Raw genomic sequence first — 25580 nt, forward strand, 5'->3', positions numbered from 1 at the left:
TATTCAATTAGACTTCTTCTAGAAGCACTTTTGAAACGTCATAGGCACATATTTTTAACATTTACCACCATACGAAACGAACAATAGAATACACTGTATTTCATCATCCCCCCTTTATAGCTGCTGTAGACGAAGACTTTGTTTGAGACACAGTTTTTAATTTTTTCTATTACCTAATAAGTACTATTTTGAATAAATCAGTCTATTAGTTAACCGTCAGTTATCTTTACAGCTGAACTAAGATCCTAGTTTCAAGCCGGGCATTACAATTGTAAGCATTGTTAAAATTTTCTAGAAGGTTTTCCAATAGGTCTTGGTAATAGTCAGGTCAGGTTTTACCGGATAGGTAATAGCATATATTTTGACGATAAATTACAATGCATATAGGTGACGATGTTTGGAGCAAGAATGAAGTCATATAAAATGTATTATTGGAAAGAAGAAGAAAATTAACTATAGGAAGAGGTTTATTATATTCACGGATATATAGTTTAAAGCATAATTCATTAAAAATTGTTTCACTTAAAAATGGTTTATGTAATTTCATAACTACTTGATTTCCGCAGGGAGGGGTAAACATATTACAAATTGTAGTAGCTATTAACTATGAGTCAAACATAAGCGATTTCTATTTCGACCTCTCAATCAATTATAATTATTTACAAGTGTTTTAATGCATTATTTTTCAGTATATATCATTTTTCACGGGACCCCAAAAATCCCAGAAGCAACCATAATATGAAAAGACCATACAAAATAGATAGATGGAATTGGTATATACCTTTCTATAACTACAGTAATCATATAAAAAACATTAAAATTCTCTCCAAAAATATAACGCTACGCACTGAGAATCTCCAAAAGTACTCACTTACCTACACTTCTTTAAACAGTAGGAAACCTATTTAGCAGAAAACTCTATACAACATAATACTACATTAACTAATAATTAAATTGCATGAAGCAATTAAAATTAAGAAATAGATTAAGTACACAATTAAAAATCGACGTTTAAATATTTGTGAAAACTAAGAGCAAAATCTAAGTTTTCTTATATTTCAGACACCGAACAAACACTTCATCAATAATTGAAATGCGTCCAATATTTTCAGTTGTATTATTTTTAATAAAGTAAGATTACAAAAATAATTATTGTTACAGAAGAATTTTAAACACAATTTTTCACTTTTTCAACTCAGGTCCTACTCTACTTTTGCGAACTTTATTTTATTATTTAATTATTCATAAAATAATCCTTACCAATGAATTATATCAGACATAACGGAAAAAACTTTTCATTAAAAATGCAAAACACTAAATAGATTTATACGCTCCGAGGGACTACAAACCGCATACTGTTTGAAACTTTATTTTCTCGTCAAAGAGCAAAAATAATAACAATTATAAATTACTAATTGAAATAATTATGATAGCAAATGGTCGTTATTTACTGGCAATCAATTAATATAATATAATGTGGAATGAATACGCCCCTTTCATGTGAAATGCTCTCATATACTAGTAAAATTTCATGGATTGGTTGCATTTTTTTCTGTCTTTTGCTCTATATATTGCTGTCTATGATTTTTCAAATTATGATTAGATAAAGATGACTTCTAATTCTATAAATATAATTAATAAGGAACCAATACCAACTTATTAAACTTGGCTGAATAAAAACAAATTAGTCTTTAACAATAAAAACGCCTAAGCTAAATAATATTATACTTACTATTTTTAAAGCGAAAAGAAAAATTTTGTGATTTTATGTCTGGATATGAGATAATCCTTACTAATATAATAAAAGTTTATTTACTTTCAACTTATAATTTAGATAAGAAAAACAAACAGACAAACAATGTGCTCATATTCATGAGATATGGAAAGTTGCGGACATATAAATAATTGATTTGTGAGTTGTTTTGTTACGGGTGGTCGATTATTTTTCCTTATACAATTATTGACATTGTTTTAGAAGAAAGATATCACATTTATTAAGGCATTAAGGTGTAGCGGTTGCCGGTTATACAATACTAGCTTCGCTCCGCGGTTTTACCCACGTGGCTCCACTCCTGTTGGTCTTAGCGTGATAATATAATATAGTCTATAGCCTTCCTCGATGAATGGGCTAATATGATATATTATATCATCACGCTACGACCAACAGGAGAGGAGCCACGGGGGTGAAACCGTGCGGAGCAGCTAGTGTTAAAATACACAAGACAAAGATTGTGCAAACTTATTGTTTGCACATGCATTTCTCTGAATTGCGCGACTGTCTGTACCTACTGTCTATTGACTATGCAATACTATAAATAGCAGTTTAAATGCATCCAAATATATAGAGTTAAATTTTAGAAGCGAGAAATTGCCGCTTGCCAAAAAATATTCTTCTGGTAAAATGGTTGATAATATCATCATGATTTTTTTAGGTATTTAACTGTAAGTATGTATCTTTATTGTAAAATTTAAGAAGTCTAATTTCATTCCTTTTTTTATATCATCATGAAACTTGAAAATTATACGTAGGTAAACACTGGTCTGATAATACGGTCCGATGGCTCGAAGTAAAGGCCTTTTGGAAAACCTATTGAATTGGGGTCCATGTTGACTTATTTTGAACTAGCTTTCCACCCGCAGCTTCGTCCGCGCAGTTTAAGAAAAACCCGCATAGTTCCCGTTCCCGTGGGATTTCCGGGATAAAAAGTAGCCTATGTCCTTTCTCGGGTATCAAAATATTATTATACCAAATTTCATGCAAATTGGTTCAGTAGTTAAGGCGTGATTGAGTAACAGACAGACAGACAGAGTTACTTTCGCATTTATAATATTAGTATGGATAGTTCGTATAGTTGAGCATGTTTTTAACTTTTTAAAATAATATTTTTTTGAATATTTTCTCCTACCCAGCTAGCTACCAGCTACTTCTGTTCGAAAAAATTCATAATCTTTAAAAAATGTATCTTGTCCAAAAATGTCTAAATCTACTAATTCCAAAGTTTCAGATAGACGAATTTTTATAAACTTATTTCCCACTAATTTATAGTTATTTTTTAATTTTTATACAGATTCCATTCCCTTTTACTTTTCGATTTAGTTTTATCTAACTATTCTTTCATTGTATTAATTAATAAAACTGATAAAAAAAGCTATAGGGCAAAGTCCAAACAATGAATCATGATAGAAAACGACTAATTTATATTTTATTATATTTAATGAATAAATAAACTAGATACTTAATTATATCAATTGTTATAAACGCTAACAAAATAAACAATTTTACTTTGTAACATTGTTTATTTATTATATTTTTGATTGTCTGTTTTAATCTACAGTAATGAACTATTACTGAAAATTAAGCATATTGATAAATAATAGTAATTAAAGCATTAAATTCAGTTTCGATCCTAAAATTACATTTAATTATTACCAACTTTTTACTTATGTCACCTTATGTTCTAAAATTCCAATATATTAGTTATATTTACGAACAGACTGATCAGGCTAAAGCCAAGACCCTTTTCCTGCCTCTAAAATTGAAAATAATAATGTATCGAAATAAGCCTACAGCCGGAAAATATAAAACGCCATTGCCTCCTGTAGTTGTTGCTACTTCTCAGCAAGGTCGTAAAGGCGTGCTCCGTCTGACAGGACACAGAAGGCCGATCATATTATTGTCTGAAAAGAAAATCGATCAGTGAAATACATCTATGATCGACGAATGCCCCATGCCCCACATGCGAAACCGTGACGTCACTATTAATTACTCTGTAGAAAGGCTTAGAAAAAAAAGATGGCTCAATTACATGAAGAACTTATCTTTGCTAAATTTATATTTAAGTACGTGGTAAGAATAATTATTATTGTATGGTTACATTTTTAAACTTTATATTTTCGCTGTGCTATGAACTATGCAGTAGGTATGCAGTGCTTTTGCTTTAGTGCTCTGAGTATTAGCTATTAAGTATTCCGTGGTCGGAGTCTAAAGTATTTTTCTACAGTTCATTGTTTGTAAAAGTGATATAGGTACCTAACAAAATATATAACAATATTTAAGAACAATGATTAAACCCATGGTATTTCAACCATAGTGTACAAACCTACATATTTATTGTGTTTATCAAAACAAATCACAGAGGAAGTAAATTGTATTCACAAATTAATATAATGTATATTTGATTAAATACTACACAGAAGCAAATAAACAAATATAAGTATTTGCTTACTATTATTTACGTAAAAACGATCTAGATAATAATGTTATAGTTACTAGATATCAATTGTTTTCTATTTCGGATCTTCCTATGTTTAATAATAAATATCTTATCTATGTCGGATTTCCCGTACACGTAATAATTGTATACTTGACTTACTTGACTTAAGGTCCTATGGCCCCTATGTGGGGCAGCTGAGGGCGTCCACAGTGCGCCGCCATCGCGTACGGTCTTGGGCTACGCTCTTCAGTTCCGGCCACGTCAAACCGATCGCCTTAGCCTCCGCTGCCACGGAACGACGCCAGGATTGTCTAGGTCGGCCACGTTTTCTTTTCCCTTGCGGAGTCCACTCCAGGGCTTGCCTGGGTATATGTAAGGTGTCCCTTCTAAGAGTGTGGCCAATCCATGTCCATTTACGGCGTAAGATTTGGCGGAAAATCGGTGTCTCGTGGCAGCGTTCCAATAGTTGGTCATTGGAGATCTTTTCAGGCCAGTGAATTCTCAGAATTTGTCGGAGGCAGCGGTTGACAAAGACCTGGATTTTCTGCGAGATATCTTTGGTGACTCTCCACGTTTCACTCCCATATAAGAGGACACTCTTAACGTTGGAGCGAAATATTTTAAATTTCACTCCACGTGTTAGCACTTCCGACTGCCATATGGGTCGTAGCTGCGCGAAGGTTGCCCTAGCTTTGGCGATTCTCGAAGTGATGTCCTCTTCGGTACCTCCAGTATTGGACACAACACTGCCAAGATACGTGAATTGCTGGACACGCTTAATTTGCTCTGGTCCCAGCGTCAGCGGTTGCTGATTTGTTCCCTCAGTGCGCATTTCCTGGGTCTTCAGGATATTAATTTTGAGTCCGCACAGGGCAGCTTCACGTTGGAGATCGTTTAGTTTGGACTGCATGTCAACGCGCTTATGGCTAAGCAGACACAGGTCGTCAGCGTAGTCCAGGTCATCCAATTGGTCGGTCAACCCCCACTCTATCCCGCGACGCTTTCCATCGTTGACTTTGTGCATAATGCCGTCCAGTACCACCAGAAACAGGAGAGGGGATAACAAGCAGCCTTGTCTTACACCCGCGCGTACATCAATGTTGTCCGATATCAGCCCGTCATGCGTCACTCTACATGCGTATTTCTTATATATTGCCATCAGAAGGTTAATTATCTTGGCTGGAACACCCATCTCTTCTAGTCGGCGCCAGATACTAGACCATTTGACTGTGTCGAAAGCTTTTTCGAAGTCGACAAAGGCAAGGTATATCTCGCGTTGCCATTCTGATGCTTCCTCAAGTATAATTCTCAGGGTATTGATCTGGTCCGTACAAGAGCGATTAGGACGGAAGCCAGCCTGCTCTCTCCGGAGAATAGGTTCTACAGCTTTGGATATTCTGTTCAGTAGTATTCTAGTGAGGACCTTCGATGGAGCAGAGAGCAAAGTAATACCTCTCCAGTTACCACAAAGACTGAGGTCGCCCTTCTTTGGAACAGTTATCAGGAGGCATATAATTGTATAGGTATACCTATAATTGATAGAAAGTTCGGAGTTCTTTGTATTCAAATTTTAAGCGTATTTTTCTATGTATGTACAACCACAGCTAATTATTAATTAAAAATATAACTGCATATAATATAAAGGCTAACGATTGACAACCAACGATCGAAAACCACAGCTCTACGGTTTTTCTAAAAGTTTTTTGCGGACTGCAGCATATATTATTGTTCTTTATAAATGTTTGTAGTAATTGTAATTCACAATCTGATAGATTTTCGGTTTCGTGAACTGGTAGATTTAAGGATTCGTTAAATTTATTGAAATTGCAAGAAAGGCTCGGTATATGTATACCTACCTAACGTCAAGTTTTTCTGTTCCTAGAAGTCTCCGCACAAGTACTAAGTAGTGACGACTTCTGAGTTTCACGTGCCCCGTCTCACCCGAGAATATTTGTTTAACGCAGCATGCAATTTCGAATCTTATCACTTTGATAAAAAGTTAAAATTAACAAATGACGATGGTAACTTTATCACCGTGTAACTAGAAATAGTTCTTTGTTCTTTTTTCCTAAAGTTTCCATCGAGATGTGGAACATTCTCGAAGGTCTCGAAGGACCCCCAACTAGTTGTGTGGTGAGAGGTCCCTTCGTTGTCAACATGAAGGGTTTATTGACCTTTTATATTCTCTAACTGGAACATAATTATCCTTAATCAGGTTGTTTGTGTGAATCATGCAAAGAACCGTGCACTTGGTTGGACATTGTTTAAAATGCATTTTAGTAGGTATTTTTATGATGGTTGGTTATGAACTTATGAGTTCCGTTATTATTTTTAGAGATATCGCTATATGCTGATTTTAATGTATTTACGAGGATTTTGAGCAAATAAATTAAACATAAAGAAACTAAAAAATATCACCAAAATCTTAAATATTATGAAAATAAAAGGGTAATTTTATTTTTACTGTCACTCTAAAATTAATAAATTAAAGTGAAGTTTCAGTTCTTAAAAAAACATATAATCTATTTTAAGGTCTGACCTATCTACCAAAAATATACTTATTTAATAATGTTTTATGAAATTGCGCAACGAAATCGAATTTTGTGGTTCCTTTTTTAATTTTTAAAGTGTAATAAAAATATCCTTCTCTTTGGTGGTCCTTTGACCTTTCGTGTTCTTAACTGACTTGCAAACTGCGCAAAAGATTTTGTTCTAGGAACGCAAAATTATATTCGATAGTTCTCATGAGAAAAAATCTCATTTAATGGGAAATAGTCATAAACAGTCCATATTTTAAAGAATTGTTGAAAAAGTAGAGACGCCAACTAATCTTTTTAATTAAAATTGGTAAATTTGTTATATTTGCTGTGAAGTGATGTCATAATGTATCATTATATTTCTTATTAGACAAATTAAGTTTTAATTGAAAACATGTGAATTTATAAAATTGAAAAGGCGTGAGAGCCGAGGACGAATCTTATTATAAAACTTGTTGATATGTATTAAAGCTATGAATTGGAACTTTTAAATAAAAATAATACCAAATAAATTTATACCTGATTGTTGTATAAGTGCATGGGAATAATTTGTGTTACACAATGTGAAAGATTTCATCACGTCTCTTCAGGAAAGAAGACTAGTTTCTCTTGCAAAAAGAAAACCTAGTAATTACGGTTTTGCCTTGAATTGCCATTGCCCTCGTTACAGTATACACAAAAAGAGAAGTTAGTCACATTCCTTAACTCTTGTAACAATACAACTAAAACGAAAGGATAAAGCGGTAACAGTGGTATTTCATTGGCTTCCAGGGTAAAAATTCATATTTACATATTAAAATAGTGAACGGAATAAAATAACACAAAGTTTACTTCAACAAAGTCACGGGCAACAGTAGGTAGTAAAAAAATCTTTGAGCCGAAAAGCCCTAGTACAATAGAAAAAATCACAGCTGATAATCGTAACTATACAATAATGAAAGCCAGAGAGTCCTCATTGCTCGAAGGAATATACTCAATAGAAAAATACACGATGAATCAATCTCTGCGTTCAATTATTTAGTGACGTCACTTTCATAGAAAATTCAGCGTACCTATACTCGTCAACACACTGAAATTGCACGAGTTTTTTAATCTCAAAACATTTCCACGCCCGGCTTTGTTTGCTCGCGTATTAAATAACGAATACTCCACGTACGTCACTTCCACACTATATTTAGAAGCAGAAGAATAAATATCAATCGTAATCTAGTTTGTTAATGTAGATAACTATCATATAAAAGGAAGCCATTTCTCCACTAGCGTGTATTGTACGAAAGTCCCTTACGCCTACAGTCAGTTTTATTTTTGCGTCTTTGGTAATCAGAAGGTAAGCTGAACAAAATATATGGCTCTCGGAGCGAATCTTTTTAGACATAGAACGAGACATCACTCGGCTGTATATCGACTAAAGTAAGTATGGTTTATGGTAAAGTTCTCGAATAAATTCTGAAAAAGTGACAAAGATATTCTGAAAAAGTGCTAAAGATAAAACGATTGACGGTTGAATTTGAATTTGGTAGAAACTTTCTAGAACATGGCTATTCTGAACATTTTATTCAGCATTGTTAGGATAGTTTTGCGGGGATTTTAAAGATGGTTCATAAGGGGGGTGATTAGTTGTGTAGGGATTCTTAGAAGTTCTTAAAAGGGGTCATTATATATTTATTTTATTATTTTCAACGTGCAAATGTCAAAAGTTTATGTAAAGTAGGATAGAAGTAGAACAAAGGATAGGATAGATCATTGTAGTCACTAAAAGGCTCAAAAATCTCTATAGAAGGGTGTATTTTGAATCCTCGCCAGATAGCTGCGTAAAAGAACAATTTAAAGTGGCATTAATAGGTTGTAGTGACATAATATATTCAGCGTAAATAATATCTTAAAAAATTTCTAACTTGCACTGCAACATATTTCCAATCTGTGAAAGTTACCAGCTTTCTAAACACGTAATATTTCAACAAGTAATTTAATGTAATACCTATAATGCTAAAGTCAATGATAAAATGAATATTTTCCTCAGATACATATCGCAAAATCTTTATTAGCCAAAATTAAACTTCGCAAATGCCAATAATTAAATGTTGAAAAATAAAAGTATAAATTAATTCTTTGTTAGTAGTGCAATGACTGGCGTATTTTTGTTGGTGCTATTTTAAGAGAATTCAACTAACCAGTTCAGAAAACCAGTGGAAGAACTAGTATTTTATGCACTCGTTCAGAGCATCTGTAAATGAGAAAATAATATACTCAACTAAACAAAGCCTTATAAGATTACTATAATGGTTTCAGAATTCAGTATTACCTGTACTATTAACTATTCTGTGGTACTTTTAGTCCTCTGCAACCGCCATAGACATTATTTTCCAAATTCAAATAATAATTTCTTCATAAATTTATATAAAACCTGCACGAAACGAACCTTCATTCTGTAATATTATCCGAAAGATTTATAAAAATAACTTTAACGATATAAATAACAATCGTGACGATTTAAATTTAACTTAATTTTATTAAATATAGCATAAACAATATATTCGAAGATCAAAGATATTAACTATTTTTAAACCTGTGCATTTTGTATAAAAAAGAACATCGTTTTACTGACGTCATAGTTGCTATGTATGTCGCTTTATAAAATATAAACTTTAATAAAGCAACAGAAGTTTATTTTAAGCTTAATATATGTGTAAAGGTAAACTTAATTACTAATTATTGCGTAACAATACTTACTTTTAGTTTGACGTACACATTTACAAAACAAACTAAGTGAAAATAAAAAATAAGGAAATGTATTTTTGAAATTAGAACGAGTTTTTTTTTTAAATTTTCGTTTTAGAATATGTCACTGGAAAGCTGTAGATAGCATTTTAGATTCTCAATAAATATAGATCTATTAATATTAAAATTATACAACAGTATTTTAGACATTACAAAAAAATAACTGCGAAAAAATAAGGAATAGTTATATAGAACTTTATCGTGTTAGAATTATGATTATTGTTATTTTAACTTAATTTGAGTTTGGAACATTCCCATTCATTAAAATTGAAATCTAGAATAGACAAGATATTATTTTAATTCCATTAGCATTTATACTGCTTATCTGTACGAGCATTTTTTTTAAATTTGCGATTAAATTAAGAAAATCTTCTTGCCATGATTAAAGAAATTACATTTTCATATACTTGTTAATAATATTAGCAATTAGATTAACAAAATGTTTTATTTAGATATAACATAGTCTATTTTTTCAGCCATGCTCATCACAAAGAAGCAGATGAAATTTGGGACGGAAAAGCCGCTGCATGCGGCAACGATTGAAGAGGCCTTAACAGCTACAGGTAAGAATTTTTAATTTTAATCATATTAAAATTAGGTGTAAATGGCATATATTGCCTTATAATTCTAAACGAGATTTTAGACATTATCTGTCTTACAACAAAAAAACTTTAGACAGGGTTTAAATTTAAGCGCGGGTTCTCTTTAATCTGGTTTTGTCGTATTTCACATAGACAACTATTAAAGTGACAGATCCCTTGTTTAAAGTTAGACTGTGTTTAAATTGTTTTGTGGTAAGACCAAATATGTATAATTAAAATACCAAACTCTATACGACTCTTTTACTAGTAATAACGAAAAATTAATTTATGAAAAAAGATCGTGAGAACAAAATAAGATTCTGTCGTACTTTATATTTATAAAAATAAAAAATATGTCGCATTATTCATTTAAAAATAAACCAAGATGACTTTATTTACTATCTTATTCACGGTTCTTTAATACAAAATGAAACATAATATTATAACCGTAACCTTGAAGATTTTTATAGAACTGACATTAATAATAAATTGGTGCATACGATGTATAGGATACGAGCGTGTGCATGTGTTCCTAACCGCAAAGCCTTCTTACCTTTTTTGTTATTTTTTTCATACTTTACCTTTTCTATAACAGTTATGGAACACTATGAAGTTGACTATTAACGAACAATTGCAAAAAGTTACATAGATACAAGATAGAATTAGGCCCTCTATCTTTTACTACACTATTAAAAATAGGTATTAAAATTAATTATTTCAAAGAATTTTAGGACAAAGCATTTGCAATCCCAAATAATTCAACATGGCTTATTTATCTCTTTATCGTGGACAATAATAATTAAAAATTCCAGCTATAAAAAGTTACCTCACCAATAGTCATAGACAATAGTAGAGCCAAACATTTTATACTCTACTAGCTTTCCGCGCGCGGCTTCGCCCGCACAGTCAAAGAAAAACCCGCATAGTTCCGGTTACCGTGGAATTTCCGGGATACAACCTATCATATGTCCCGGGGTAAAAAGTAGCCTATGTCCTTTCTCAGGTATCAATATATCTCTATACCAAATTTCATGCAAATTGGTTCAGTATTTAAGGCGTGATTGAGTAACAGACAGACAGACAGTCGCGTTACTTTCACATTTATAATATCTATTAGTATGGATTTCCTCTAAACTAACATTATTTCCCAGGTTTCGGCAAATACAACTTCGGTCTCCTCCTAGTATGCAGTTGGACGCTCCAAGCGATGGGGATGGATCTCTTTGGCACCAGCTTTGTGGTGGCAGCCGCCGTGTGCGATCTGGAGCTGAGCCTGCAGCAACGAGCGCTTTTGACCGCTACACCACTTATTGGTAACTTTTTATATACGACTAGCTGTGCCCCGCGGTTTCACTCCCATTGCTCCGCTCCTGTTGGTCTTGATGATATATAGCCTTCATCGATAAATGGGCTATCTAACACTGAAAGAATTTTTCAAATCGGACCAGTAGTTCTTGAGATTAGCGCGTTCAAACAAACAAACTCTTGAGCTTTATAATATTAGTATAGTTTATGCATGTTTTGTTAAATAAGACTTTTTAAAGAATAGAAAGAAATCGATCATGAGGCGGGATCGATCTTTTTCTATAGAAAACTAAATATCATATAGAAGACTTTCTATCTAGTAGAGATCATTATATTTTTTACCTATTACATATTTCCTTTGTTTTCTTAATTAGGTACCTACATTATACCTAAATATACATTCCTCTCTATGGTAGTAATGTTTATTGATCAGATTATCTAGTAATTATGTATTTATAAAAAAAATGTGTGCGTGTACTAGTGTACACACGTAAGAAGTGAAACTTCTTTATGACCTTATTTTTCAAAAAATAATTGACTATAATATGCTACTTTACAGAAATACATCGAATCACGCGTGGTAGAGATAAGAAAAAGATGGCCCATAACGGAAAAATGTCACGCGTAACGAAAAAATGTTACTCTAAATTTTTTTCCAACCCCGATAAAGAAGTTTCACTTCAAAAATATTCATAAAAGAGCCTTCAACATTTAAATTAAATTATCAGTTGATCCTAAACCATAATTAAATTTATATTTCAAAAGGCCAACTTTTTTTTATTGATATTTAAAATTTATTTATAGATATTATTAATAATTAAAAATAGAGCCTGTAATTTTATTTCCAGCTTAAAATAAATAAAATAATTAATAAATAAGTCATAGTTTTCATATTAAAAGTGTAAAATAAAGTTATTTTATCCAGGCGTGGTACTAGGCGCCCAGCTTTGGGGGTATGTCTCCGATACCAAGGGTCGTCGCCTCACGTTAGTTCTATCGATGTCAGTTGGCTTTGTATTCGCTGCTCTCAGTAGTTTCTCGCCGGATTGGAAAACTATGGCATTTATGAAGCTTATTTCGTCGACTTTGTAAGTATAATATTTTATGTATTCTATATTGCGATTAATGGTTTTTGTTGAGAATATGTTGTATACAGGCTTTCTTAGTATTCCTGTAGTAAATCTAAATATTATTATGTATTTAAATAAAAATATTCAATAGCGAATCAAAGTATAATATTTATGTATGACAATAAATCGAGGCATAAGGAGCCGATAAAATTATTTAAAAGATCCTGAATCAATTACTCTTATTATTTGTTTTATATTTACATAATGACAATAATATAAGTGAGACAGCGCGTAAATCCTGTGCACATAAATATATTTTTACTCTGAAAAACTTCCATAAAATGATAAGATAAGATTACAAAAAGATGCTGTACAGTAGCGATGCAACGAACTTTACGTCATTTGCTATTGTGTTATTACATGGTTATTACTCATTAGATATCTTTAATTATATAAGCAAAGTCGGATTTGTTCTCAATTATCTCTATTTACTAGTATAACGAACCCGAGTTCGATATACTAGTAAATCGAGAATGGCTACATTGCATTTAATATATAACGTAAAAAAATATGTTTAAAATTTAATGATATGTTTGATTTTGAAGCTGAGATAACAAATTTCAATTACTGTAAATTGTATTAATTTTATAATTAATATAATTAGTACAGTAAATAAAAACACCATAAATAGGTATATGTCCTGTAAAAATGTAACATAAAAATTAAGTAAAGCCTGTGTAAATCAATGGAATCGAAGTCTGACTCCATCTTATTTTTATCTGATGACACTCGTCCAGTACTAGAACAAAAAATCAAATTATGTATAAAGTTTTACACTAAACAAACATTTATTCTAACATCATCACAACTGTTATCATTGGTTTTAAAAAGACGTAGTATTTTTATTTATTTATTGGTTAATGACCACACACTAACGCCATATCCTTGAAAGGTCAAAAAACATTATTTACAGTTTAATTTACGTAATTACAATATTGTTTCACTCTTATCTCCTGTTATCTTTACCCCACGTCGACTATAGCTTAGAATCTACCGTAGATATGTTATAAAAATAAATTTTTATTATTTGCTAATACAATACGTAGGTAATGAATAATATTTGTAGACGAGTGAGTTTCTCGCGATTTCGTCATCCTTTTTTTTTGCGAATTCTTTTTAACAAACTAAAGTTTTACAAGCAGAACCTTACGTGCTCTATTAACGAACAATCTTAATACTATTATAAAGGCGAAAGTTTGTAAGGATGTATGGATGTATGGATGTATGGATGTTTGTTACTCTTTCACGTAAAAACTACTGAACCGATTACAATGAAATTTAGCACACATATAGAGGGTAACTTGGATTAACACATAGGATAGGTTTTATCCCGGAAATCCCACGGGAACGGGAACTATGCGGGTTTTCCTTTGAAAACGCGGGCGAAGCCGCGGGCGGAAATCTAGTTAAATATAACTTTAAAAAGAGCACTTCGAAAACAAGCATAATTATTAATTATATTTTTAACATTGAAACATTACCATTGTCTATTTCTCTATTCGGCCCTATATAAACTTTCCAAAGTAGGTCTAATGAACTTTAAAATATGGATGCTTCGCTTATTAAACTTACGTACCCATTTATCTACTTCAGTTTTTAAGCTATAGCATAGCTTCTATCGCGGGCCTTGAGCGCGGGGACCGAATCCAGAAATTCCGTAACGAAAAAACCTCACGCTCCCCACTCCGACGGGCGCGGAGGTGTGGCTTGAAGGCACGATATACAATTATAGCTTTACCGCGGCAGTCGTCGAGTGCCACACGTCTTTTTTTACACGCTTTATATTAGCTTCACCTGTATGTTTGTTTGTTTGTAACCGACTTCTTTGGGCGCGATTTTGACCCACTTTAAACGGCCAGATTTCGTTCAAACTTTATAGATTTATTGAGGACCGATGACAATACACTAATTTGATAAAATTTTCTATTTTTTAGTTCGGTTTTCTATAAAAAGCGTGTTTTTTTAGTTTTTTTTAACTATTATTATTGTATTCTTACGAAAACTATATTTTCTCTCAAACAGCACATCAGCAAGTAATTCAGGCGCCTACACATTGCTGGGAGAGAGCTGCCCGGAATGTTCCAGGGGAAGATCTATGTTACTATGTACATGTTCGCTGATGTGTTCCCAGGCTGTGGTGGCTGGTGAGTCTTTAATCTGAGGATCTTTTAATTAAATAACTTATCAAGTGAAACATACCAATTGTATTTATAGGGGTTTTAAATGTATTTGTGTTTTATCACAGGCAAATTGTATAACAATATGCCAAGCGTTCGTAAACTGACCATTTGTAAACGGCAAAATTTTACAATTTGCCTCCGACATATACATTTTATCGACCATAATGAGCTTCAATATAAAGAGGAATGGAAAAATACCCAAAGTGCTATTTTGTTTATTGGCATATGAGTTAAAATGGACTTAACCCTATATTCAAAGATTTGATACGCTCATAGTTTTTTGCCAATTGTGATTAAAGGGGTACATTTCAAGTCTATTCATATTATAGTTGGTGTGTACTTTATTTATGTTCAATGTAAAAAGTACACTGGAATTACAACAAATGCGACACAGTATAATAATCTACGTCATTACGTTATGCGTTCAAAACAATCACGAGTAACGAATAGTTTATCATAATATTGAAATAGAAAGATATCGTCACATGTTATCCGAGTATCATGCGAATGAACTCGCAGGCTAAAGCTAGTTGTTTACAGAAACGTTAAGGAAACATAAAACTGAAAGTATTTGAATCTAAGCTCGATCTAGTTTAATTATATTATTTATTTCCTAAATATTTTTACTAGATAAATTCGTATTGCACGCCTCATAAGCGAAGCGTTGAGGTGGGTACTACTGTCACTTCGCGCAAAACATCTGATTTTTCAAACTTAAAATGTCTTTATGTATCATACATTGCACTTGTAAGATAATACATACACACACATATTAAGAAAAAACACTATTTTTAACGTTCATGATATTTTTGATGTCATTTTTGTTATTTAAACTAGTTAAAAAACAGTTTAAAAAAGTTCTGTCTTGGACGTCCGTGTGTCTGTATGTGCGGATCCTTTTTCTTGTTAACACGATAGCGACCGAAATACTTTACTAATCGAGTCTTTTTTTTCTCTTACGCTTGAGTATGCTCAGGAATAGAACCCTTTCATTTTTCAGGGTCTGATTCGATGTGGTTTAATTGTTATTAAATAAACAAAAATAATAATTAATAAATATTTATTAAAAAAAAATTATGAGGCGTGCACTTTTGGATTTTCCAAATTATTTCTATCTATAAATTACTAGCAAACCGGGTGAACTCCGTTTCGCCACCAGAGACACCTTTTCTTTGCTATAAACCTCACGAAGCCCGAGACCTTTCTAACGAATGCAAAACCGTGGAAATCGGTTCGTGGGTTCTGGAGTTATAGCGTCAGGAAGGAAAAGCCGACTTATTTTTATATAGTAGATGTAGGAATCTAAAATAATCTGTCTAAATAAATCTATCGAAAATAATCTGTACTATAAGGTACCTGTACCTATTCAGTCTTCTCTTGAAGACCTCATATTATACCCATCGGGAAACACAAATTCAGAAAGCATTTAGCACTTACCATCACTTGACACGTACCTCCTCTATAAATAAAACTATCAAAATAAATACCCAGCTCTTTTCTTACAGTATTCGCGTTCCCAATCCTGCCCTTACAATTCGCATACTGGATAGACTTCCTCAGCATCACATACCGACCCTGGCGTCTTCTGGCCCTGGTCATGTCCCTCCCCTGTGCAGCCACTGCTTGTCTCCTGCAGCTGTTCCATGAGAGCCCCAAGTTCCTGCTATCCAGGGGACAGCATGACCAGGCTCTGGAGGTGCTGAAGAAGATCTATGCGTGTAACACTGGACTCGGGAGCGAGAGCTTTCCGGTGGGTTAATCTTATATATAAAAATGAATCGCAAAATGTGTTGGTAAGCGCATAACTCGAGAACGGCTGAACCGATTTCGATAATTCTTTTTTTATTATATTCCTTGAAGTACGAGGATGGTTCTTATGTAGAGAAAACGTAAATATGTACCACGGGCGAAGCCGGGGCGGCCCGCTAGTTTGTAATAGATTTTAAAGCGCGTCACACACGGTGAAGATACTATAATAACGGGTGATTTTTTAAGAGGTATAGGATTTGATTTTCAAAAAAAACACAAAAAACTTGAAAATGTTGATGTAATCTATAATGGAATTGATAAAACGATCAATATAATTTAATGTTTGAAGATGATTTCATGCAAATGATGGCCGCGGCTCCTATTTAGATGGCCCATTCGCAAGGCCTAATTTCGGCACACTCTATACAACATATCGGCCGGTATATCACGAATACTTAAATGCTTCAATATTGGCTACCAGTGCGTCAATCGTTGCTGGTTTATCCCTGTAGGCATAAGAAATAGTCCAAAGGCGTTTGATCACGCGATCTAGGGGGCCAATCGACGGGCCCAAAACGTGAGATAAACTGTTCGCCGAAGGCGGCTCTCAATTGGGCTATTATTTCGCGTGCCGTGTGGCATGTGGCACCGTCTTTTTGAAACCACGTGTGAGGCATGTCCAATTCTTCCATTTTAAGCAAAAAAAAATAAAATTGCCAATCGATGAAGTGCATCGCGCACTTCTTAACCGACTTCACACTCTCTTAACCGAGCATTCATTTTGATAGTAAAATTCAATAATTTGCAAGCGTTGTTCGTTCGTAGGTAAGTCGATTCATGGTTAAATTATAGACCAAACTGAACAAGTTTGATAAAGACACAAGACACGATTCACGCGTGATCTATCAAAAACAGTATTGCCAAAAAGAAACCAGCAAAAAAAATCACCCTATATTTTATGTTAAGATTCTCTTATGTAAAATATTACAGTATCTTAAGGTATCCGGTATCAGCGTTCTGACCATCATTTTTCTTTTTGTCATTGCGTACTAAAACCCCTGTAGAACCGCCATCCTGTTACAAATGACCCAAAATTTTGTGTCAGTGTTTCGGGTCATTTGTAACAGGATGGCGGAATTGATGTTTGATCGGTATTGTCGTTAATAACTGGTAGCTCGAATAAGGATTTATATTTCTTAAACCGTCTGTTTAATTTCATGTTGTTGTTGTTTTGGCAAGGAAATTGACTTAAGACTTAACTTACTCGGTCAAGGGATAACACGAAAAATTAATCTGTCTTATTATCAATATGTTCCTCATTATCCTGTTGATAAAAATAATGATTTATGAAGTCAAATAAATTGCCCAGATGTTTAATTGTTAGTACACTTTTATTATTTGCGTCTATAATTGTGTTCCCTTCCCTGATTATTTTTTTCATTCAAACAGGTAAAGAAGCTAATAGACGAACAAGAGCAAACGTCAAATCAAGAAGAATCTTTCTTCCGTGTTCTCTGGCAGCAAACCGCCGCGCTGTTCCGTCCGCCCCTCCTCAGTGTTACTCTGAAACTGTTCTATCTAGTCACTATTATTTATATGACGTAAGTATTTATTATCTTTTTTTATTCTTAAGATTATTTTTCTCCAAATATTTTCAATCATTTTATGCTTTAAAATGAAAATTAAAATAAAATCGAGGGTTAACCATAATTGAATGTTGAGGTGGTAACAAATTTATTTTAAAAGGATTCTTCTGTTTGTTTAAAATGTTGAAGAAATTAAGCTCTTTCTTTTGTTCTTTATTATAAAAACATATGAGTAGCTGTTTATAATACATAATTTTTCTAGTGCATAACTTGTGCATGAACTGTGCACAAAATGTAATTTATCTTGGACTTTCTCATGACAGGAATATAAAATGTTCACTTTATTGAAATATAAATATGTATTAATTGTTCTTTGAATCAAGGGTATATTTTGGAAAAGCTTATTAGGAAAAACTTTCTATTTTTCTTTCTTTATAAATACATACGTAATAATAATTTTACAGTGGCAGCGGCTTCATCCTCTGGCTGCCCTACATCATGAACAATCTCTTCTCCGTGTTAGAGACAGGTGGAGGTGCCGGTATGAACCTCTGTACTGTCATCAGATATTCCACTGATAGCATGGCTGCTGCTGCTGGAAATTCTACTGTAAGTATAAAGTTGCTTCGCGGTTTCACCCGCATGGCTCCCCTCCTGTTGGTCTTAGCGTGATGGTATATAGCCTATAGCGTTCCACGATAAATGGGCTATCTAACACCGAAAGAATTTTTCAAATCGGACGAGTAGTTCCTGAGATTAGCGCGTTCAAACAAACCAACCCTTCAGCTTTATAATATTAAGTATAGGAATCAAAATGAATTTTATCAATGCATATTATAAAACAAGATTTATCTGTTTGTAATAAACACAAAATGCAATGATTTTCATTCTTCACAAATGAAGGCGTAGTCCTCGGTCGAAACCTTACTAGGTTTAGACTTTAGTACTCGTTAAGTTTTACTCGCGGGTAAAACTGGTTAAAATAAATACCGTGGCAAATTTGTCTGTTAAAAATAATAACTACATTTTTAAATAAATCGAAAACATTTTTTTTATTACAGAAACTTACGCAATCATAATTTTAACTCAGTACAACTTATCTTACTAAACAATCTTTTTTCCATTTTTATACGACTGAAATTCACAATTCTCATATTACAAAGCAATAACATTCAATCTTTATTATTATTACTTCCAGGTACTCCAAGAAGTGTGCAACGACACAATCCAACCAACTACCCTCATTTCCGCGATGTCGTACGGAGCTCTAGCGAGTTCTTCAAACCTAGTACTTTCCCTCACTTGTGGTTCTAGAAAAAGATTTGCAATGATTGGAATAGTTCTACTTTCTGGAATATCAGCAGTTTTATTGAATTTAGTGTCAAGTCCGATCGCTGGAGGGGTTTTCTTCTTCTTGTTTCTGCTTTGTGCGTTGTCTATGGGACTTTTGAGTGTGTATTTTGTGGAATTGTATCCTACGTCTTTGAGGTTAGTTGAAAATCCATACTATAATATTATAAATGCGAAAGTAACTCTGTCTGTCTGTCTGTTACTCAATCACGCCTAAACTACTGAACCAATTTGCATGAAATTTGGTATGGAGATATTTTGGTACCCGAGAAAGGACATAGGCTACCTTTTATTGCAAAATATGTACCACGGGCGAAGCCGGGGCGGACCTCTAGTGTTATATATTTTATCATTATTTACTTAATTATTACTGCCTATAAATCTAACTTGTTTAACAGTTTATGGAAAAGCTTCAAATAAAATATTTGACTTCATTTCTTATTAAATTTAATAACTGTCCCATCACACCAATTGTATTTGGTTTATTAAAATGGCTCAAATAATAATAGTTCTAAAGAGAACTTTTAAGTAGGTATCTACCTAATATAAAAATCTCCGTAAATTTTCATCAACAAAATAAATTATATGAAGACGCATTACATAAATTATATGATAAACTAGTGGTCCGCCCCGGCTTCTCCCGTGGTACCTACATGTTTAAACTATCCTATCTCTCAAGTTGGATCGAACTGCACATGGTGTGCGAATTTTATTATAATCGGTTAAGTGGTTTAGGAGTCCATTGAGGACAAACATTGTGACACGAAATTTATATATATTAAGATTATCAGTCTAAGCAAAACTTTCATAAATTTATTTATTTATTTATTAACACTTTATTGTGCTGGCATACAAATAAATCCTTAAAATTAAAACTTATAACTAGTCCAGCACAGAAGGCGGCCTTATCACTTAATAGTGATCTCTTCCAGGCAACCTATCTTTCAAAATTTGTTATTATATAAAAATCTTACGTAATATTCGAATATATTTTTTCAGAGGGATGGCATCATGTCTCTCAGTGATGTTGGGAAGATCGAGTGCGTTCTTCGGAGTGAATGCTATCGGATATCTCATATCAGCCAATTGTGAAGCCACATTCTATGCGTGGTCAGCTTTGTTATTAAGTAAGTACATATTTACGTAGACAACTTAAAGAAAAATAAATTATAAAATTTATCTAAGTAACTATATTATTAGAAACTAGCAGTCCGCCCCGGCTTCGCCCGTGGTACATATTTACGTTTTCTCTACGTAAGAACCATCCTCGTACTTCGAGGAATATAATAAAAAAAGAATTAACGAAATCGGTTTAGCCGTTCTCAAGTTATGCGCTTACCAACACATTTTGGGATTCATTTTTATATTATAGATAACACGCGAGGCCGGGTAAAATATCAGTTTGAATGTAATAAGAATGTACTGCGATTCTACACAGCTACATAATTGATGTAGGTAGTTGATAACAAATCGCAGCAAGTCAACGACTATAATTAACAAAGGAGGTGAGGGTAGTTGGGTCAAACGTCGTATAAACAACGTCCGAGCAACCATTCGTACGAATGGGCCACGAGTCAAAGAAAGCAAAGCGGCATTTTATAGTATTCGACAGCTAAACATGTTTTGACAGAAAATAGTGACAACTATTCATCCACAAAATTGTTAAATCAAAAGTTACGCCTAACAATATAGTATATTATTTTAATAATAAGAGATTGCTGCTAGACTTATTTCAAAAAGTATTACAATCTGGCAGCGGCTTATTTACATTACCTACTAGCGGTCCGCCCCGGCTTTGCCCGTGGTACATGTTTACGTTTTCTCTACATAAGAACCATCCTCGTACTTCAAGGAATATAATAAAAAAAGAATTATCGAAATCGGTTCAGCCGTTCTCGAGTTATGCGCTTACCAACACATTTTGCGATTCATTTTTATATATAAGACTAGCGGTCCGCCCCGGCTTCGCCCGTGGTACATATGAAAAATAGATGTTGGCCGATTCTCAGACTTACCCGATATGCACAGAAAATTTCATGAGAATCGGTCCACCCGTTTCGGAGGAGTATGCAGACTAACATTGTGACACGAGAATTTTATATATAAGAAGAAAGACATGGCATATTTACCTACCATACCTAAATGCTGTGTATTAACTATTACCTGCTAAATCAGGGTAAACTTCTAGTTAAATATGTCGATAATAAAGAATCGAATTACTTACCTATTAATTTGTATTATTCTATTTCAGGTGCCATTGTTGTATCGTGGTTCTTGCCCAGTGACAAGAAATGAAACCTTAATTTAAGATGTGTGAAGTCTTTGATTTCCATTGGTCCGTTGAATTTATCCAATGCGACTTTAAAGGTTTATCAAGTGACCTTTTAAATTTGGCATTTAAGTATTATTTGGCAGAATTATCTCGTTTTGTTTTACCTAAATTTATCCTTTAAGTATATTTTTTATGTATTGTCTGATGATCGTCTGTTTACACGAATAGGAAATGTCAAAAAATGTTCTTGAACCGTTGTGGGAACATTTACACGCCTTTAGTTTTTAAAACGCAAATATTTATTTCATAACACGTACCTTAGATATATATTATTATGAAAATAATAATGAAAATTAACTGTATGAAGAAAACCGAAACTGAAACATTTATACAAATTAAATTAAACTTTTTTAAGCGCTTTTCCCTCTCTTTTCAATAACAATTACCAAAGATCTTAAAAAGATTGTAAAAGGAGTTTTTACAAAAAAAAATGTGTGCGTGTACCTACTAGTGTACATACGTAAGAAGTAAAACTTCTTTATGTCCTTATTTTTTCAAAAAATAATTTACTATAAGCAACTTTACAGAAATACGTCGAATCATGCGTGGTAGGGATAAGAAAAAGATGGCGCGTAACGGAAAAATGTCACGCGTAACGAAAAAATGTTACACTAATTTTTTTTCCAACCGATAAAGAAATTTCACTTCAATAAATTAAATTAAGTAGTGAGAATTGGCCTTTTGATATGATGAGACAGCATTCCACAGATCGACATATGCCTATACAAAAATATTTCGCAGTTCAGATGAACATATGACATTATAAAACGGATAAACCCTCACGAGTGACCACAAACTATTATTATTTTGGCATTTAGAGCCTGGACGCAAATACTACGTTCTATTTTGTTTATTTAACAAAATTGTACTTCAATTTAGCTGTTTATACCACAAACTCCATCTGAAGGATAATTTTAACGATGCCAAATCTCAAATATATTTTCTGTTAAAATATGCTTAAAATAAGAGGGTTTCAAAGTTTTATGTCCACGTATAAAATAATATGAAAGTGTAGATATCGAATATTGTAGGTATATAAGTTGTTAAATAATTGTTAGATGTAAGCTATTTTACAAGTGTGTTGTACCTGAAATTAAAAAGCTTGAGTAAAAAATTACCTTCAAGCAGACTGGTAGGTTATATGAATAAAGATTTTTATAAATATGTTATGTTTTATTTATCGAACATCCATTTTCCCATTGTCTAACAGAAAATAATTCAATTTAGATCTTACTACAAAATATAATGTAATTTAAATATGTATAACAAAATAGAGGGTAACTGTATCTTAACATCTTAACTTTGAATGTTGAAAATTGGAACGATACTTCAATATTGGTATTATTAATTACTAGCTTTCCGCACCCGGCTTCGCCCGCGCAGTGAAAGAAAAACCCGCATAGTTCCTGTGGGATATCCGGGATAAAACCTATCCTACGTTCCGGGGTAAAAAGTAGCCTATGTCCTTTCTCGGGTATCAAAATATCTCCATACCAAATTTCATGCAAATTGGTTCAGTAGTTTAGGCGTGATTGAGTAACAGACAGACAGACAGAGTTACTTTCGCATTTATAATATTTGTATGGATTATTGTTTCATTAGTTTTTAGCTTATTATCAATCTAAAACTATCAATCAAGTAATTTTTTATAACATGATAATATATTATCCATACATTTTCAACAATCTCTAGTGTTTCTTTGTGATGTTCAAAGGGTGTGACTTCACAAGAGTGAAGCGACACTGAAAAACAAGATGGCGGACGATGCATAAAATACAACCTCCGATATAAGTTTTATTTATTAATCCATGTGAAAATTAGACTCTTGTATCCGTGTATATTTTCAGTAAACGTTAGTCACTTTTTATAATTTAATTCTCCTATTGTATCATTTGTTTAGTACCTACATGATCGTTTCATTTAAAACTCTACTGGCGGTTAATACATATATAGAATTGATATAGAAATGATCATATTTACGATTCGCAGCAGCAGCATCAGAATGGGAAAGAAGCACCCTCTGATAAAAATTTTCAATGTTTTGGTGTATTTGTGTACATGTCATTGCCATATCGTAGATTTAATTAAAAAGAAGAATAAATAACTAACTAGAATTATTAATTGTTTTCACTGCCATCGCCAGCGGCCGCCATTTTACATAAACAAAGCGATTGCAGCGGCCTGCGCATCTACCAGTAATTAATGTAACTTCTTTACGATATAATCAAATAATCATGACCATTTCATGAAAAAACCGCGCGTTTAGTTGCCCATATCGAGAAACGATTTCCTATCATTGACCTGCTAAACAACTTCATGATGTGGCCAATAGACATTAAGGCATTTCATGAAATGCGACCGTTTCATGAAATTATTGAACTTTTCATGAAAAATCCATATCTACGATATATCCACAAGATATAAATAAGTATAACAATTTATTAAAAAATACGTATTAAAAACTAGAAATATCGAGTTTATATGGCCTCTGCTGATAAGAAGTTGGATAATAAATGCTTAGTATCTAATCTTTATAATCTCGCAAATAAACTTACTGACATAATATAATAATATATATTTTTAGACCCGCGGTCTAAATTTTAATCTACACGGGACCATTGTAAAATAGAGATCATAAAATATTTGTAAATTAATGAATAGTGTTTGCCTGCCTAAACCTTCAATATATTATACCCCTTTTAAAAAACTGTACTAGTACAAGTACTATTTCATTTTGTTGTTACATAAACAGTAAATCTATAAAATGATGAGTTGTTAAAAATCGACTTCAATCATTTTCTGATTCAGATGCATTTTACAATTTGGCACATTTGAAGCACATGGTTATCTTAATGTATTCCGTAGCATGGTTATTATCTCGGGTTAATCGTGTACCTATTGTAAAAAATTGCAAGTAATCTATATATATATAAAAATGAAACCCGTTTCGCGTTGTCACGGCACACGTGTGAACGGCTGAACCGATTTCGATAATTATTTTTTTATTACATTCGTTGAAGTACGAGGATATACATAAAAATGCGAAAATTTTATGTTTGTTATTGAATTTTACAAAAATGTTAGATAAAATTCATACATCGATGTTCTATCTATACAGGGTGTCCTACTATCGGTATACTAAGCGCGAAGGGACTTGCAGTTTGGCATACACTGATCACGTAAAAAATACTTAAACAACAAAATTACGCTAAATTTTTCCTTAAAATTCATGTTTTCTTCTCTAGCTTCGCGCAGCCGGCATATTATAACGCTTCGCTAATGTGAGCATTTTGTCTATGAAAATAGCTCACGTGCGGGCAAAGTTGGGCGGGTTGCTTGTTAGGGGTGTACACAAAGAGTTTTAGGAATTCATACATTTGAAAAAAAAATGCATCTGGAATTTTATAAGCATTTTTTACGTACTCAGCGTATGCAAAACTATAACCTCCATTGAGCTTAGTATACCGACGGTGGGACACCCTGTATACTTAGATTTACACATAGGTTACATAAATCCGTTCTTAAAATATAGTATATTATGTTTATTAATAATACTAGGTAATTGAGAAAATAAATTTTGATTTAAGAACCTTAATATAGAAATCTAGGTCCTAATAAAACTGCCTTGAGTTACGTTAAGACCTTGGTATCTACTTGGTGTTAGCTCTTATTAGTTAGTTACTAATTGTAAGTAAAAGTTATTTCTGTGTAAGTATTGCAAGTCACTGATCTACAACAAAAAAAATTTTTTTTCGCGCGGATTTTGATAATCAAATATGTATATTTGGCACATAAATAACTATTATAAAAGAGATATCGATAATTACACCTTTATCCG

General features: G+C 33.0%; 1 protein-coding gene across 2 annotated transcripts; it reads left to right on the forward strand.

Moving 5' to 3' along the window:
* The first annotated feature begins 8023 nt into the window (after nt 1-8023).
* Nucleotides 8024-22906, forward strand: LOC149488251 (synaptic vesicle glycoprotein 2C-like). Of its 2 annotated transcripts, none has more exons than XM_089695412.1 (11): nt 8024-8078; nt 10006-10092; nt 11262-11423; nt 12341-12503; nt 14568-14689; nt 16231-16475; nt 17924-18075; nt 18525-18669; nt 19259-19548; nt 20410-20537; nt 21662-22906. In XM_089695412.1, the coding sequence occupies exons 2-11, from the start codon at nt 10008-10010 to the stop codon at nt 21703-21705; spliced, it is 1536 nt and encodes a 511-aa protein (XP_089551538.1). In that variant the 5' UTR covers nt 8024-8078; nt 10006-10007; the 3' UTR covers nt 21706-22906. The 2 variants fall into 2 exon arrangements, with proteins under 2 accessions (XP_089551538.1, XP_089551539.1); XM_089695413.1 differs by having other exon boundaries at nt 8038-8161.
* Nucleotides 22907-25580: the final 2674 nt, after the last annotated feature.

This window comes from Colias philodice, chromosome 5 (assembly GCF_061535455.1).
Source record: "Colias philodice isolate Cphi_HAF_F1 chromosome 5, ilColPhil1 Martin Lab GWU primary, whole genome shotgun sequence".
Lineage (NCBI taxonomy): Eukaryota > Metazoa > Arthropoda > Insecta > Lepidoptera > Pieridae > Colias > Colias philodice.

Bases quoted from the DNA above. Each gene is read 5' to 3' on its own strand.
- LOC149488251 (XM_089695412.1), top strand. From the start codon at position 10,008: ATGCTCATCACAAAGAAGCAGATGAAATTTGGGACGGAAAAGCCGCTG. The intron at 18,076-18,524 runs GTAAGTATTTAT...ATAATTTTACAG, and splicing joins GTCACTATTATTTATATGAC to TGGCAGCGGCTTCATCCTCT. The intron at 20,538-21,661 runs GTAAGTACATAT...ATTCTATTTCAG, and splicing joins GTGGTCAGCTTTGTTATTAA to GTGCCATTGTTGTATCGTGG.